At 50.9% G+C, this 15070-nt stretch overlaps 1 protein-coding gene across 1 annotated transcript in view; it reads right to left on the reverse strand.

Annotated features, from left to right (window-relative positions):
• Nucleotides 1–1739: 1739 nt before the first annotated feature.
• Nucleotides 1740–15070, reverse strand: part of FSTL1 (follistatin like 1) — a 42860-nt gene continuing 29529 nt past the window's right edge. Inside the window, exons 3-11 of the mRNA XM_083811986.1 lie at nt 14963–15067; nt 13742–13871; nt 12717–12749; nt 10988–11118; nt 8207–8325; nt 7603–7715; nt 6282–6392; nt 5225–5322; nt 1740–4963 (exon numbers count right to left, since the gene is read on the reverse strand). Of these exons, the coding sequence (XP_083668112.1) occupies nt 4919–4963; nt 5225–5322; nt 6282–6392; nt 7603–7715; nt 8207–8325; nt 10988–11118; nt 12717–12749; nt 13742–13871; nt 14963–15067 (885 nt within the window). The 3' untranslated portion in view covers nt 1740–4918. The remainder of the gene's footprint in view (nt 4964–5224; nt 5323–6281; nt 6393–7602; nt 7716–8206; nt 8326–10987; nt 11119–12716; nt 12750–13741; nt 13872–14962; nt 15068–15070) is intronic.

A 15070-nucleotide genomic window follows, 5' to 3' on the forward strand; every position in this document is an offset into this window, starting at 1 on the left:
GAGGCCACCTGGTCCAACCACCAGCTCCAGCAGGGCCACCTGGAGCACCTTGCCCAGGACTGTGTCCAGGCGGTATTTGTATATCTCCAGGGATATCCTCGCCTGGACATTAAAACACAGCTGTATTCCTGATTAAATCCACAAATCTTCCCTCTGAAAGTCTTTCAGGCGAAGAGGCCTGATGCAGTTCACAGGCTGATACCGAACTGACCTCGGTGGTACCATATATTGCACGCACAGGCAACTTGAGATTCATGATTTCAATTTGTCGCCCTTTGGACACAGGTTAAAAGCTGTGTAATCAGTAATCGTGTATTGGAAGAAGCAGCAGCAGCGTGTGACAACAAGGAGAAGATTCACAGCCCAGGGGAACTTTTGCCCTGATGATGTCTGGGCTTAGAAAGCAGGTTGCTTTTGCTTCTGCGTGATGCATAGCGGAACCTAAAAGGGAACAACGGCAGTCCCCTTTGTGGATTCACCGATGCAATCCCTGATACAAACCCAGAGAAAGCTGCTTAAGAGCAGAAACTGTATCAGTAGAGCTATTTCTTTTCAACATAATTCCATCCACTGTATATAGGTTATGCTGTTTCAGCTAGATCAGGACGGTTAGAGGGAGGTTTTATGTAAGCACACGGGTAAGGTCACCTGGATTTTACTCCGGTCTCCTGCAGTGCCTCGAGCCTGCATTCTACCAAAGTTGTATTCTGTGAACTTGCTCGGTATTTTCGGGCATTGAGTCTTATGACAGACCAGTTTGATCCCATCTTCAGAATTAAAGGTAATAAATACCTTAAAAATGCCATTCAGAGTCTGGATCAGCCACTTAAATAACATGTTTCTCAGATTGAAGCTCAACGGTGCTGCAAAACTGCGAAGTAATTAAGTGCATGTAGCCACACAGTGCAGCAGCTCACCAGTACTCACATGTGCTTTGCTCCCCAAAAGGGCAGGTCAGAGTTTATGCCAGTCTTCTGCTAGAGGTGGGCAACAGACTTCTTGCTCTTCCTCTCTCCCACCCCCAAAATCACTTAGCCTTGGCAAGTATGCGTGTTGCACAAGGCGCAGTATTTATAGTGCCATCTAGCTAAATTTGTACCTGACACTTCCTTTCACTCCATTTTAAAATCCTGGGAAATTGTAGCAGTATAGATAAAAGTAATGAAATAGACCTATTTTACAGAGGAGCACTGAATGCCCAGGGAATGACAAGCGTTAAGTCTATGTACACAGAAGCTGGTAAGCGCTACAGAGGCCATGTAGCATTACTTGCTACAGAGTGAAAAGTAACACTGAGAGGAAATGTTAATTATTTTAGACTGCCTTGAAGAGCATGCAAGTAAAACAAGGTAACCCAGCTTTTCTCCCAGGCAAACTTTCAGGGCTTTTCTTCTTAACTAGCCCAAGGCTGATGATTTGTCCCTTAAGTCAAATTTACAAGACCTCTGGTTATAGGTTTTAGTTGCCTCTGGGTTCTTCCCACTTGGTCCACCCGTTTTGTGAAAGGCACTGCCCAAACCAGAAGGTTCTCCGGCTGAGGCCTCCCTGATGCCACGTGGGACAGAGCGATGGCACCGAGCTGTGCTGCTGGTGTCCTTCTGCATTCTTCCAGTGCATGGAGACCTCTGTATAAACGTATCCATCACGGGATGTGCTGAAAGACAGCTGCTTTCTTTGTTTTGCTTGCTTGGTTGGTTTCGAAGAGGAAAATGAGGGTTGTCAGAAATATAACACAAGTGTTATTTTTTAAATTTTGTTTTATTTGGCAGTAATATCCAAACCCCCCTGCTTCAAAAAATTACAAAATCAAGTAAAATAAGTGCACTAAGGAAACCTACAGAATACTGATAAATTTCACACACGTACAGGAGGGAGTATAGAAGGAGGAGGGGGACTTTTTTGTTCGTTAAATTTGGCTTTTTGAAACAAAACAAAACAAAACGCCTTCCCTGCCCTTTGCAATCTCTTGTCCTAGAAGGCAACACCTGGGATTCAGCACTTCCTTCCTCAGCAGCCGAGTCACCCTGCAAACGTAAGCAACCCACCAGCCTGATGTAGGGCATTGCCCATTGAGTGGCTGCCCTTCCCCTCGGTGTGGGGAGGCAAGAGGTTTTGCTCTCTTTTGGTTACCGTAGCCCTTCGAACTGGCACCATTTGCCACAGGTACATTTGCTTTTTGAGGGCACAAGGAGGAAGAAGCTCCACTGGAGGCAGCTTTCTGCAGGGGCACGTTCCCTGCGCCCCTACCCCAGGCTACCCTAGGATATGTTATATGGCTTGTCAGAGAGCTTATCTTTCCTGAAAGAGCAGCACATCCCTCGGCCTTCAGTCCAAGTGCAAGCTCTGTAATCTCAACTGCCAGCACACAACTCTCCAGCCAGCCCTGGGAGCCATCCTCGCAGACTGCATGCCCACAGGAGACAGGAAGGAGACAAAAATGCACTGCGTACTGCAGCCTACAGACCTTCTGCCATCGTCAGCCTCCCCTTCCTGCACATGCTTTTCCTTCTCCCAGCTGGAGATTTTCCTGACTGGACAATGAGATCTTCTTCCCATCCAGGGAGAGCCTTTAAGGCAAGCTGTTGTGTTTTCTCTAAGGCACTTTAACGATCCAAACTGGAAGGAAGCGAGCTGGGAGGCATGAACTACCTTTCAGAGCAGGGTCAGAATAAAGCAAAACACTTACTAACCACGTTCCTGTGACTCCAGATCCAGCATATGAAGCTGCTTCGCTCATCCTGGTGGGGAGGAGCTGGGGGGTGTCTAACGGGTGCTCCTGTTCCCCTGCCACCAGAACACAAACAGTGACTCCCAGCATAGTGCTGTCCTGCATTCCCTGTGGCTCCTGTGGGCTCATTCCCCTCACCATCACAGGTGCTAGCTTCTCACATCTGGACCTTCATGGGAGAAGAAGCCCCTAAGAGCAAGCCCTTCTGCATTTATTATGCCAAAGCCTCCAAGCACGGCAGGGTAGGTTATGACTCCCACTGCAAATGTGGCACTGTGTCAGTCAGTGGAAGTCCTCTGGATTCACACCAGGGGAACAGCTCAAAGACCAGACAACTTTGAACAAATACGGCTCTCAGGTGAGACCACAGGAGGGACCAAGCTTTCTTCTTTTCCTACGCTTGCTAGGCACCAGCTCATTCTTCCTCTCCAAGGAAAACATTGTGCCAGAAGGGGAAGGCTGGGACACAAGCCCTGCTGATCTCCTCTCAAGCAGAACATGCTTCTGCTGATGCAAGTGGAGTTTCGCTTGAGTAAGCGCTAGAGACTGCAAGACACTTGGCAACAATTGCTGAAGTTGTCCACGAACAGGAAGATAGCAATCTCAGGCAGTCATATGGATATGTGCAACTGCTTGGGATGCACAGCAGGGGCACAAAGGGAATGTGGACACAGGATGTTCAGGCGTCTAAGTGTATGGAACAGATCTGACAACTGCAAGAGAAAATCAGCTGGGCTTGAGGCTAGAGAGGTGATTGTCAACAAAACAGCATGTCATAACTAGGACCAATGCTCTGAGAAACAAGTCAAATGACAGTGACCCATGAAGGGATGTGAAGGCGGTCACAGATGGTCTGATCTGTGAAATGTGTCAGTAATGACGATTCCAGCCCTCACGCCAAACTCACACCTGAAATCAATGAATAATGCTGCTGCCTTACCCCAGAGGGAGATGAAAAACCCAAGATGATGGCTAACAGCCCAGGACCCCAACCGAACAGTTTTCTCTGTAGTTAAGCCTTTTTAAATACCCTACTAACGTGACTGCCTGGTCCCTCTCTCTCTAGACTACCTAGCAGATCCCCCCTGGGCAATTTAGGGAAGCCTGAGCATGGACTTAGAGCACAGTCAGTGCTAGCCAAGGGAGCAAGAGACAGAGAGAGCTGCAGTGTCAGCCTGGGTCTGGTGGAACTTGTTAGATCCAGCCCTGTCTCTTTGTCCCATCAGGGACGCTGCAGTCCCCGACTGAGAAATACCCTGTAGCATAGGGCTCACAAGTCGCTTGTGGTGTTTGTGGTGGCTGAGTGCAGTGTGATACAAACTGTGCACGGGCATTACAGCACTGTCAATTAAAAAAACCCACAGACTGGGTTTTCTTGAAAGATCTAGAGCTACGAGACATACAAACGCTGCATTACTACCATAGGAAATAAAGTAATAAAAACAAAACAAAACAAAAGGGGGAGTCAGCATGTGAACGTGATAAGAAAATAAAATATGATAGCACCTTTAAAAGAGAGGGCAGGGAGAGTAAGAGTGAGATGAGGTCACAAGGAACCGTGTGTTGGAGCCCACAATGTACTGGAGGAGCTGCTGGGGACAGTCCGGTGGAAAGCAAGGAGGAACGTGCTGGACTCGTGCCCGCGGCATGGCACCACGACTTTCAGGTGTCACACGAGGCTGACCAGCCTTGAGGATCTCGAACCAAAGGGGAGGGTAAGCAGGGCAAGGTCCTTGGCTAACGATGCCCTGCAGCACACATACCCAGCCACAAAACTGTCGGGCCTGTATTTCTGCAGCCAAGGCCGGTGCTGACAATTGTATCGATTGAAGATCCCCTTTTCTATCCAGCACTGACCTCCGTCCTTTCCCCAGATCCAGGGGAACGAGAAATCCCTGTTAGCTCCTGGGAGGAACAGCTGCCTGCTCTGGGAAAGGGTCCCAGGGGCTGCTGCAATTGCCTCCCAGCCTTCCAAAGCCCCAGCAACGAAGCTCCCTGAACAGGTGGGCTCTGCTCCCCTTTCCTGGCCCCATTCTCTGTGTATTACAAAACAAATAACCCATCGCTATACAATGTAAATATCTGTGACTGGGCAACTGTAGCAGACACTTGTGCATACTGAGATCAGCACTGGAGGACGGGGCAGCAGGTTGGGCCCATCCTCCCGGGCTCCTCCGGTGTGGAGGCCCCTCACATCTCCTTGGTGCTCATTCTCTTGGTCTTCTCAGCCGTCTCCTAGGGAAAGAGAGCACAAAACTGAAGCTCTGCACTGACACAGGAGCTGGCAGTGCCCTGAAGCCTTTGGTCCACCCGCGAGCAGTGCCAACACTGGTTTATATCTCAAAGCCCAACACTTGTATTTGTCCCTCCAGGCAACAGAGAAGATCTCTTTGCTGCGCTCCCCTGTCTACCAGAAGCCTCCAAGTGACAGAAGCAGAGGGAACTCCTCCAACAAGAGGACTTCATGTAAGCACATCTTCCCAGCCTCATACCAACCTGATGCTTCTGCAGCTCCTGAACGTATCTAGCTAGCTCCTCCTCAGTCAAGTCTTGATCAGGGTGCTGTCTCCGAGCAGGCATCTTCTCATTCTTCCCTGTAAACAGGAAAGGAGTTCAGTGTGATCACAAATAGGTAACGCAGATTTCAGGGGCAAAACAAAAAGAGGCAGATCAGCCTGAGTCTGCCTCAGACCATAGCACACCTTGAGCTTAAGGAGGCTTTGCATTGTCTGGCCACACCTTCTTTGAAAGAAAATAGGCCTTGTGGCTGCCTGGGACTTCAGAACCTGGGTTTCCAGCCTCTCCTTATCTCTTTACACCATGATAACAAATAAAACTGTAAGGAAGAGTCTGCATTCTGCTTTCCTCTCCTGTTATTTAGAAAAAGCACCTATAATAAGTTCAAACATCTTGGCCTCTTGTAAGGAACAAGTGGAAGCTCAATGCTGTGCAAGCTCAATAACTGATGTGTAATGAAGAGGTAATTTTGCTTACTGGAGATGCATCTTGCTGATGTATCTGATCTGATTCTTTGGTTTCATCATCCCCCTAACAATAGCATCTAATCCCTCTGCTGCTCTGACACAGGCAGAAAGTGAAAGAAAGTGTTGTCCCACTGCGTGCTTCTGCCGCGGATGCAGGGAGCCAAGTAGGCAGCATCACTTGACGTTGCACAGCAACTTTCAAGGTTGGGATACCAACACACACATAAACATACGGTTGCAGACAGTTACTTATTTGGTCTGTGCATGTCCTGAACCAGCAGGATGCAAAGCAGTTCTAGTCTGGAAGATTTGGTGCTGCGTTTTCATCACACCAAACCCAACCTACGAACCCCAGCAGCATTGCCTCCAGCTCAGTTATGCACTTTCTGAACTCTAGAACAGAACCAGCTTGGGTCTCGCCCACTTGGAACACAGGAGAGTGATGGAGAAGCCACCCACAGAGAAGCTGATGAACCGGAGAGAGACAGAATCTGGATAGTTGGTGGCCTTGAAAAGCTAGAAACGAAAAATCTCTTTTGTACAAGCCATCCTCTGGAGAGCATACAGACCTTCGCACGTCATGGCAGTGCACACCCAGTTCCCACAGGCACAGACGCAGCGGTTGCACTCCACCTGGGTCTCTGCTCCATCCTGGTAAGTTTCGTCTTCCAGGGCACACTCTAGAGAGGCACAAAACAAGGGCAGTGGTTGTGAGATACACAGTGGGTCAAAGACAACAAACTCAGGAGAGATGCCTTTGGAGGAGGCCTTCCTCCCTCTAGCCACCAATCCACCAAGAGTGGACCTCAATGACTGAAATATTCATGTTGAATTTGGTGTGTGAAATTAGCCAAAAAAATAATAATTTGGGAAAGTCAACCACTTCATTTTGCTTCCTCAAAAGCACACATTTCGATTTCTCAATCAAAATGAGATCTTGATATTGGATTTGTTTGAATGTCCTGATCTGACATTCTAGACACAGATCTGACATTCCTTATACATAGAAGAGAACCCCCAAAGTGAAAGTTTTGGTCACTCTGAAACAACGCCCTGTGTCAGGAGGGAGAAGTTGGGGAAATGGTGAGTGCATTTGCCGTAGCCTTAAGAAAGAAATGAAAAAAATCTTTCTCATTTTAGCTCGCATTTCTTCTCAGAGCTCTAGTACACGGTTAAGTCAAGGCCCTCAAAGCGCTTAAGCGTGGTGGTTCAGTGCAAACCAGCTGATCATCTCTAGCTTCCCACTGAAGCAGGCAACAACAGAGGTCAACTTAATATTCCCTAAGAAGCATAGCCTCTGTCTACCACTTAGTGCCACCGCAGCGGGATGCAAACCCAGCACCTTCGGACCGGCAGGCGAAAAGTACCCCCCGAGGAGACAATTAGATGAACGGCTCCGCATGCCTGGTCAGCAGAACACTAAGCTGCTTCCACATGAGCTGTAGCACTAAGCAGGATTTGGAAGGATAGCGAACTTTGAGACATTCGTCAGGGAGGGCCTCTGTGTGAAAGGCAGAGCACAGCAGGACTTTGGTCTGGTCTGACTTTTCTAAGTTATCCAGACGTGAACTCCTCACATGATCTATCTCCGCACTGTTAAATATATGCGTTGACGTTCCAAGCATGCCTTATCCATTTGACCTACGTCCTTGCTTTGAAAATCCAAATCTTTTTCACCACATGAGCTGCAGGAGCTCTGGGATAGAAAAAGCAGTTCTGTTGACAATGCAGGGATAGAAGAACAAGGGGTGCTGTAAGATGGGAGGTAGGTGTTTGTCAACCCTAACATTGGGAGTTATGGCATCCGATGTCTGGCTCAAAGCCGATTCCTTTCCTTTCCTCCCTTATCAGTACCCCAGTAGTTTCCCAATACAAGCAAAGAATTCCTACTTTTCTCTGGTGGGTTGAAGGATGGGCTGAGGCACTTGAGAAATTCATTGAAGCTGAGCTTCCAGTCAGCATTTTCATCTGACAGCTCGATGAGGGCATCGACGCAGAGTCCCCTGAAAGGAAACACAGAGGTGTGTTCTGCACAGGGCTGTACCAAGCTGGTCCCTCCTCTGTTGGCTTCAGAGGACAGATGAGTTAAACCAGTAACAGCTAGAAAGGCTCTGAGATGCCTGGCAGAAAGGGCTTCTGTAAGAAAATCTCACTGATGTATACAAAAGAAAAACAGACACAAAATGCTCCCTGGCTGGAGAAGGGCTGGGACGTGGAGGGGGGTGTATTCGGAACAAATCAGGCAGCAGGAATAGCACCCTGCTGACACCTACATGCTGTCACACGAGTACAGATGCAAGCACAACCTAACCACAAGCAGTCTGTTCTCATTGTCTCGCACACAGGGGCACACATACAGAAAAAGGGAAACCAAACTACATTTTTCATGTGATGGTTGCGCCAGCTCTAACTGCAGGCTGCCCATGAGCTCGCTTTCTACCTTTCTACCACATCTGTTCCCTGCCCTCCCTCTGGCATCCTGTCCAGTGCCCACCTGAGCAGCTTGTTGGTCTCCTGGTCCATGTAGGTGGTGATGTTGACAGCAGTCTCATTCTGCTCCACAAACTTCAGGAATTCGGTGGAGTCCAGGCGAGAATCGCCGTCATCAAAGCTCTGCAGGGAAAGATGGCAAGATGTGAGAAGACCCGATTTATCGGTCCAAGGTACCCCCTCCTTACCATTCCTCCACAGGTACTTAGCATTTCTGAAGTGCTAGTGAAACTGGTTGCGTCATCCCTGTTTTGCACAAAGAACGGAGGCTCAGAGAAAAGCAGCAAAATATCCACACTCGCATCAGAAACGGGAAACATGGCTGTGGCCTCCTGCTCACTGATAAGCTACACTGCCTCTCATCCACCTCCTGCTGCTTGATTTATGGCTCTAACCCCATTTCTTCTCTTTGTTCCAGCCAGCTCCTAGCCTTCTTATATACCTCCCGCCTTAAAGCAGACCAGTTGTGCTCAAGAAGGTGTCAGCTTTCCAATATGTGAAAATCCAAAGCTGTGCCTGAACTGTGACAGTGACAAAAGGGAAAATCACAGGAAGTAATTTTCTGCTGAACCCAGCAAAGGAACAGTTTAATGCAACAGCTAAATGCCTTGCCACCGACTTCATAGGGTCCTGACAGGGCTCCTGCCACCGAAGAGCAGACTTTTTAGCCCCAAAGTCCTGGCTTTACTCCCACAGCAGTAATTGCATTTTGCCTCCCTGTTTGGAGATGTCATATCACAGCGCGGGGCACGCAGCAGGAACTGCCGGGCCCCCTCAGAGACAGCTGCATTGCAGTGAGGGGAAAATGAATTCTGCAAGCGGTCTGCTGCACGAGATGCTGGTCAATCTTCGCCGTGTGGCTCGGGGCAGGTCACCGTGCCCCCCGTGCAGGGCTTCCAAGAACATTCAGAGCGGCTGCCTGCTGTTACCTCTGTGGTTCAGCAGAAACCTACAGGGCTAGGAAAATTACTCTGAGCGCTGTAGCCTGTGTATAACCACGCTGCCAACGTGTTTCAGCTTCTGCAAGATGTTGAAGCCTCTTCCCCCGCTGTTTCTTTTAGAAGTGGCCACAGCTCTCTTAATGACCCAGACTTGGTTAAGCTGGCTTTCTTGCCTTTCAAGACAATGGTCTGCACTTACCTGCTCCCCCAGAGACCCTCCAAAACAGAGCAGCTTCCCACTGCTGGCCTAATGCCTCCGAAACAATGTCCTTCAAGGTCAAGGCCTGCCTGGTGTATGACCCACATCCCAGTGACTTACGCAAGGCAGGCTTCCAGCTTAATGCCACATCTGCAAACTCCTCTGGTCAAGGAGAAAAGGGAAAACCTTCACCTCCTCCTTGCTTCCAGTGTTTATTGCCTGCAGGGCAGGAGTCGGGCTATTCCAGGGCAGCACATGGAGCTCCGGGCTGGGTGAGGCAGACATCTCAGGCTCGTTGGTGAAACAAATTGTGCACGCGTGGACCCATTTAGCTTGCCTTGCTTGGATTTGTCTGAGTTGCTCCAAGCCCTGCATTCTGCTTTGAAAGTATTTCAAAGCTCTTTGGGCTGTTGACACGGTGGATTACCACCTGACAGAGAAGGAAGTTTGGTCCAAGAAAGGGTATGGCTTTGTCATGGAAACTTTTGCCTACTCGTGCCGGGCATCAGCGCTCCACAAAAAGGGGGAAAATAAGGGAACATGAGCCACAGCCATGGGATTTCACTGGTGTGGGCTGGCGGGGGGTGACCAGGCTGTGCATGGCAGCAGAACAAGCCCAGGGCTGGCTCATGCATTTTGGCAAAACCCATGGCCTGGGCAGGTCCCCTGCGAAGGTGGCTGGGGTCAGGACATGTACAGGGGAAAATACAGCTTTTGGGTGCTGGTGGGGTGCCTGAGGCAGTGGGCCACAAGTGGGTTTCCACAGAAGAGGCAGAATTAATGGCTACAAAAGGGAAGATGCTCTCTGGAGCACAGGGACCGGCTCCTCTGTCTCACCAGGGGGTGCCATTGCCATGGCAAATTTGCTTGCAGCACTAACTCCTGTCAGGCACCATTAATCTCTCGCTGTCAACAGCTTATGATTTAAGTGCTCCCCCCACTTCCCCACCTGCTCCTCCAGCTCCGTCCCGAATGCTTTGAAGTCTTTATCAAGAGCCGGGCGTGAGGGGGAGGGAGGCAGCAGTGCATGTGGCAGGAGCATGGGAGAAGCGTGTGATCCGCGGGTTATAAAAGGGGGTGGGGATGGGATGAGAGACAGGCTGGCGGGGAGGAGGGAAGAGGCATGGCGTTAATGCTGGGGGCTCATGGAGGTTCCCCTCTCCCCGCAGAGCACCAGGGAACTGCCAGCTCTCTGCCACAGCTGGACCACGCTCCTTGCAGGCACATATTCCCCTCTAAGCCCCTACACGTCCCCTGTCTCCATCTCAGTGTGGCCTTGGGACTGCAAGGAACAAAGGATCAGCAGCCTCCGCCCCAGCTTGCTGCTCCACGTAGCTGCATTCCCAGCAATTTCACCCACCTTTTGTCCTCTGGCTAGCTTTTGACCTCTAAGATCAGATTTTTTTCCCCCATACGACATGCATGGTTGTCCTGCCTATCTTCTTTTCCCCAGGGCAGGTCAGATACCAGGAGACAGGTCACTTCTCCATGCAGCTGCTGCAGGCAGCCCACAACACACCACGCTGCAGGGCACACCAGACCCTTCTGGCCCCCATCTCAGCATCTCCACACTGTGCAGCCTCTTCGATGGGGGGCATGGCTGGCCAAGAAATGTCCTCCAGCCCCTGAGGCAGGCCCTACTTGCCTTGAAGTACTTGTCCAGGACTTCACTGTAGTTGCTGCCCTTGGAAAACCATCCGTCTGGGATAATCTCAGCTTCCAGCCACTGGATGACGCGGCGACGAAGCTCATCCCTGTCCGACTGGTAGCAGACAACTGTCACAGGAGACGGGGTAGGGGGAGAGAAAGCAAGGGCGAGAGAAACAATGTTGGCAGGGAGACCACAGAGAGGGGACTGGAAATAAAAGCCAAGCAGACAGTCCTGATGGCAGTCTGCAGGCCCCTTGGAGATGATCCACGGACAGATCAAAGCAGAGGTGCCATGTGCTGAACGGCGGACGGGCTGTGGGTGACACCATGTGGCAAGGCCAGAAAACAACACCCCTGCCAACACTCAGCCGCCTTGCAGTCCCCTAAAGCTTGTGGAATAGCAGCCCCGAGCTACGCTGACTCATCTCGGCATGAACAGTCCCCAGACTGAGGGAGGAAGGCGACCGAGTGGCCCTGGATTTTGTGTGTCCCCAGGCTTTCCAACGCCACGCAGAACAGGCATTTGGCCACGAGCCCTCGGGTACGAAAACTCCCATCTGCTGCAAGGGCAAAGACTAGACTGAGCAAGCCTTCCATGATGCTCTCCCCAAAACTTGAATTTTAGGGCCTAATATCTCACGAGATTTTGTTTCTTCAAAATCCCAGTTTGCCCACTCAGACTGGAAATTAGAGGGGGTCCAGTTGAGCATGTTGTCAGCGCTCTCCAGATGCACAGGTTTCTCTAGGGACGCATCATTTTGTGTATTAGTATCAAACTTTGTATTTAGACTTTGTATTTTGTATTTATCAGAGTTGTCGCACCTGTCCAGAGGTGAATGGAGCCAGAAGGGAAATCTGCGTGCGTGTCAGTTACACACAATCAGGATCTCCTTCTGAATCCAATGACTACAATCACAACTGGACAGACCAACGTAAATAAAAAACCCATAAGGATTCTTCATGTTTAAATTTGAGCTTCATTGAAACTGCTTTGAGGTGATGGCCAGGCTCTGACATGGTCCTTTGCTTGTATGAGGGTTTGCTCTCATGTCTCCTAGGAAGCTGAAGCTGATGATTATACAGCTCCAGCACTTACAGGCCATGGGTGGGAACAGGGTCCCCGGATAAAGCACAGGCCATGGCCCCAAAATCCATAGTCTAAGTATACAGGGCAACAGATACAGAGAGAAATAAGGCACAAGGAACCAAAGACACTTGTTGGCTGATGGGAGAGGCGGTTCAGCTACACCTCCTGACTGCCCCCAAAATGTCCCACTCATTACACAGTGTTGTCCCTCCGCCCCTGGGCTCCCATCAGTGAATCACTTCTGAAGAAAAGTCTCCTTTTAAAAGAGTGCTCCTGGAGCTGGGGAGGACAGCTCCAGAGTTACTGTGTTGTTGATCCCCAAGGAACTCTGAGTCTCTTCCCTCAGTCTGGGTGATGAACACGGCCTGCCTCCCTAGGGGCAAACTGCTTCACTTCACCTTGTACATGCCCAGAATCCCTAAGATTTCCCAGCACAGTTAAGAGCCCAGGAGATGTATGAGATCTGAAAGGTTACCCAGGAGTGAGGAGCCAAGCAATTCCGCTGATTTATCAACCTAGGCTCTGCTACAGCCAGTGCAGAGGTATCGCTCGTACACAAGGCTGTGCAGCTCCCCCAGCTGACCTTCTTCCCAAATACACACAGAGGCCCCTGGCAGGTAAGGAGATGGCTTCTCACCTGGACTTGCAGCTGGATTCTCAGACTTTTTCTCTGTTAAAGGAAAGACAGAAGATGACATTTCTGATGCAACAAGAAGCAATATGAACTTCTTCCCACCCTGGGTGCTATCGGGCAAGAGACAGGAGTTTTTGGAATCACAAGGGCCACAGAAATGACAAAGGGACCGGAGCATCTGTCATATGAGAGGACACTTAGAGGGCTGCGACTGTTCATCCTGGGGAAGAGAAGGCTCGGGGAGGATCTCATCGATGTTCTTGAGGTCCCCCATGAACAAGGATGGCAGTGTAGGCTTCAGAGGTTTATCCTGAGAGTCTGACCTTTCCTCAGCAGGTAGGCTGAGAGAGCTGCCTGGCTGAAGCCACAGGCTCACCACAAGGCAGTCAGGAGCCTGCGGCAGGAGCAAGACATTGCCCTGCTCCTCCTGAGTGCCCCACTCCCAGGAACCCAGGGAGACGGTATGTCCAACAGCCCACCACACCCGAAGTGTCAGGTAACTGAGTGCACTAGTGAGGGACAGCTGGACCTAAGGCCTCCAGCCACGGTCTACCCATTTGCTCAGGGGCTCCATTTCAGCTCATGCCTCAGTCCCTAGTCATTGCCTGAAATTATGCCTGTCTCCAGCTCTATTGCAAGCATTCCTGTCCCTGGTCATTGACCTCGTTGATCCTGGCCTTGACCTGGGTACTGCCTTCTCACCTGGATTTCAGTCTTGCTGCATCACTACGGACCTGCATGGTTACTTGTGGCCTGTGCCTGATCCTGGTTACCATCACCAGACCTGATCCTGACCTGATTTCATGGCTCAGCTTCAGACCTAGTTCATCACCACAAATGTGCCTGGTGATCTGGACTCTTGGTTGAGCCTGGCTACCATTCCCAGGCTTGCTCCAGGCTTTTACTTTGCTTGCAGGACAGGGTCCTGGCTCTTGAGGCCTCTGCCTTGCCTTGCTACCAGGCTGGGCTCCCAGCTCCCCCTCCCTTACACAGTAGCCATCCCTCACAGCCCCCCGACACAGGGTTACCTTTACAGTGTCCATCATAATCCACCTGGATCTTGGAGCCAGTGAGGCAGGCGTCACGGTGCAGCTCACAGTGGTTCAGGTACGTCTTGCCATTGCTGCCACATACAGGCCTCTTGTGAGGTTTACATTGCTGCAAGAGAGACAGAGAAGAGGGTGATTTACCTGCCTCTTTGGGACAGCTAGAGGGAGCAGGCACATCCCAGGTTCAGCCCAGCCCAAAAGGCCTTTGAACCCTCCCATTGCCGCCCCAGAAAAAACCAAATGGGAAAATCTGTGATTCAAAGGCTTCCCTCCATCACCGCCCCAGTCACCAGCACCACAACAGGAGCCTCCCTGAAAGCAGAGCACAGCAGAGAAATCAGCACCCAGCATAAATACTGAGCATGGTCCTGCAGCCACAGACATGGCTCCTCTGCTTGCTCAGCTCTGCTACAGCTCCCTGTGGACTCTGCTCCACCTTTCAGCCTCTGAATTTAGCACAAACCACCAGCCAAGAGCAGACAGCACAACCTCGAGCAGAGAGAGACTTCACCAGTGCCACTGTGCAGGGTGTAGACTTCTGTCTCGTGCTTCTTTCAGGCTGGCCAAGCCTGTCCAGATGCCTGCTAATGGAGCATTTCCCTCCGCAGTGCCCAGGCTGGCCCCGTCTGAGCTGCAGGCTCTGAGGGAGGCCGGAGCAGCGAGCCCATGCCCAGGAGCCAGGCAGGAATGGTTTGAAAGCACGGAGCAGGGCGGAGCAGGGAGACACTCTGTCTCTACAGCTGGGAAAGGCTCTTCTAATCATCTCCAGCTCCCTGCTGGAGGAAGCTATTCATGCTCACAACACTCCACCGCAATTATTTCCATTTTACAAAGGCTGATTTTTTAGTAGGGTGCTTGTAACCTCCTCAAACAAGACCCCAGGGAGGGAGGGCCGTCTTGCAGCTTGCAGACCACTCCTTCAGTGCCCTCCACAGCCAGCTGCATATCAATACCCTACTGGGCTTTCCCAGCAAAAGACCCCCAGCCAAGTCTCCCATGTGTGTAAAGGCTCGAGGCGGCTGTGTGAGCAGCACAGCTGCGAGCCCCGGACAATGTACACACCGCAGGGACAGGCCCTGCTGTTTGAAGAACCGCTGTGCATTTGCAGCTGCTCCAGAACAGCCCTCAGGACCCCACCAGCGGCTGTAGCCCAGCCCTAAGGGGGCAGGTGGCGATGCAGGAGCTGCTCTGCCCCCCTACCTCAATGCAGAGGCAGGTCGGGTCTCCCTTCTCCGTCACTGCACATTCCCGCCCGGCTCCGCAGAAGACGTTGGCACAGATTTTAGATTTGCTCCTCGGCTCTTCCTG

The sequence above is a fragment of the Anser anser genome (assembly GCF_964211835.1).
Source record: "Anser anser genome assembly, chromosome: 1".
Classification (NCBI taxonomy): domain Eukaryota; kingdom Metazoa; phylum Chordata; class Aves; order Anseriformes; family Anatidae; genus Anser; species Anser anser.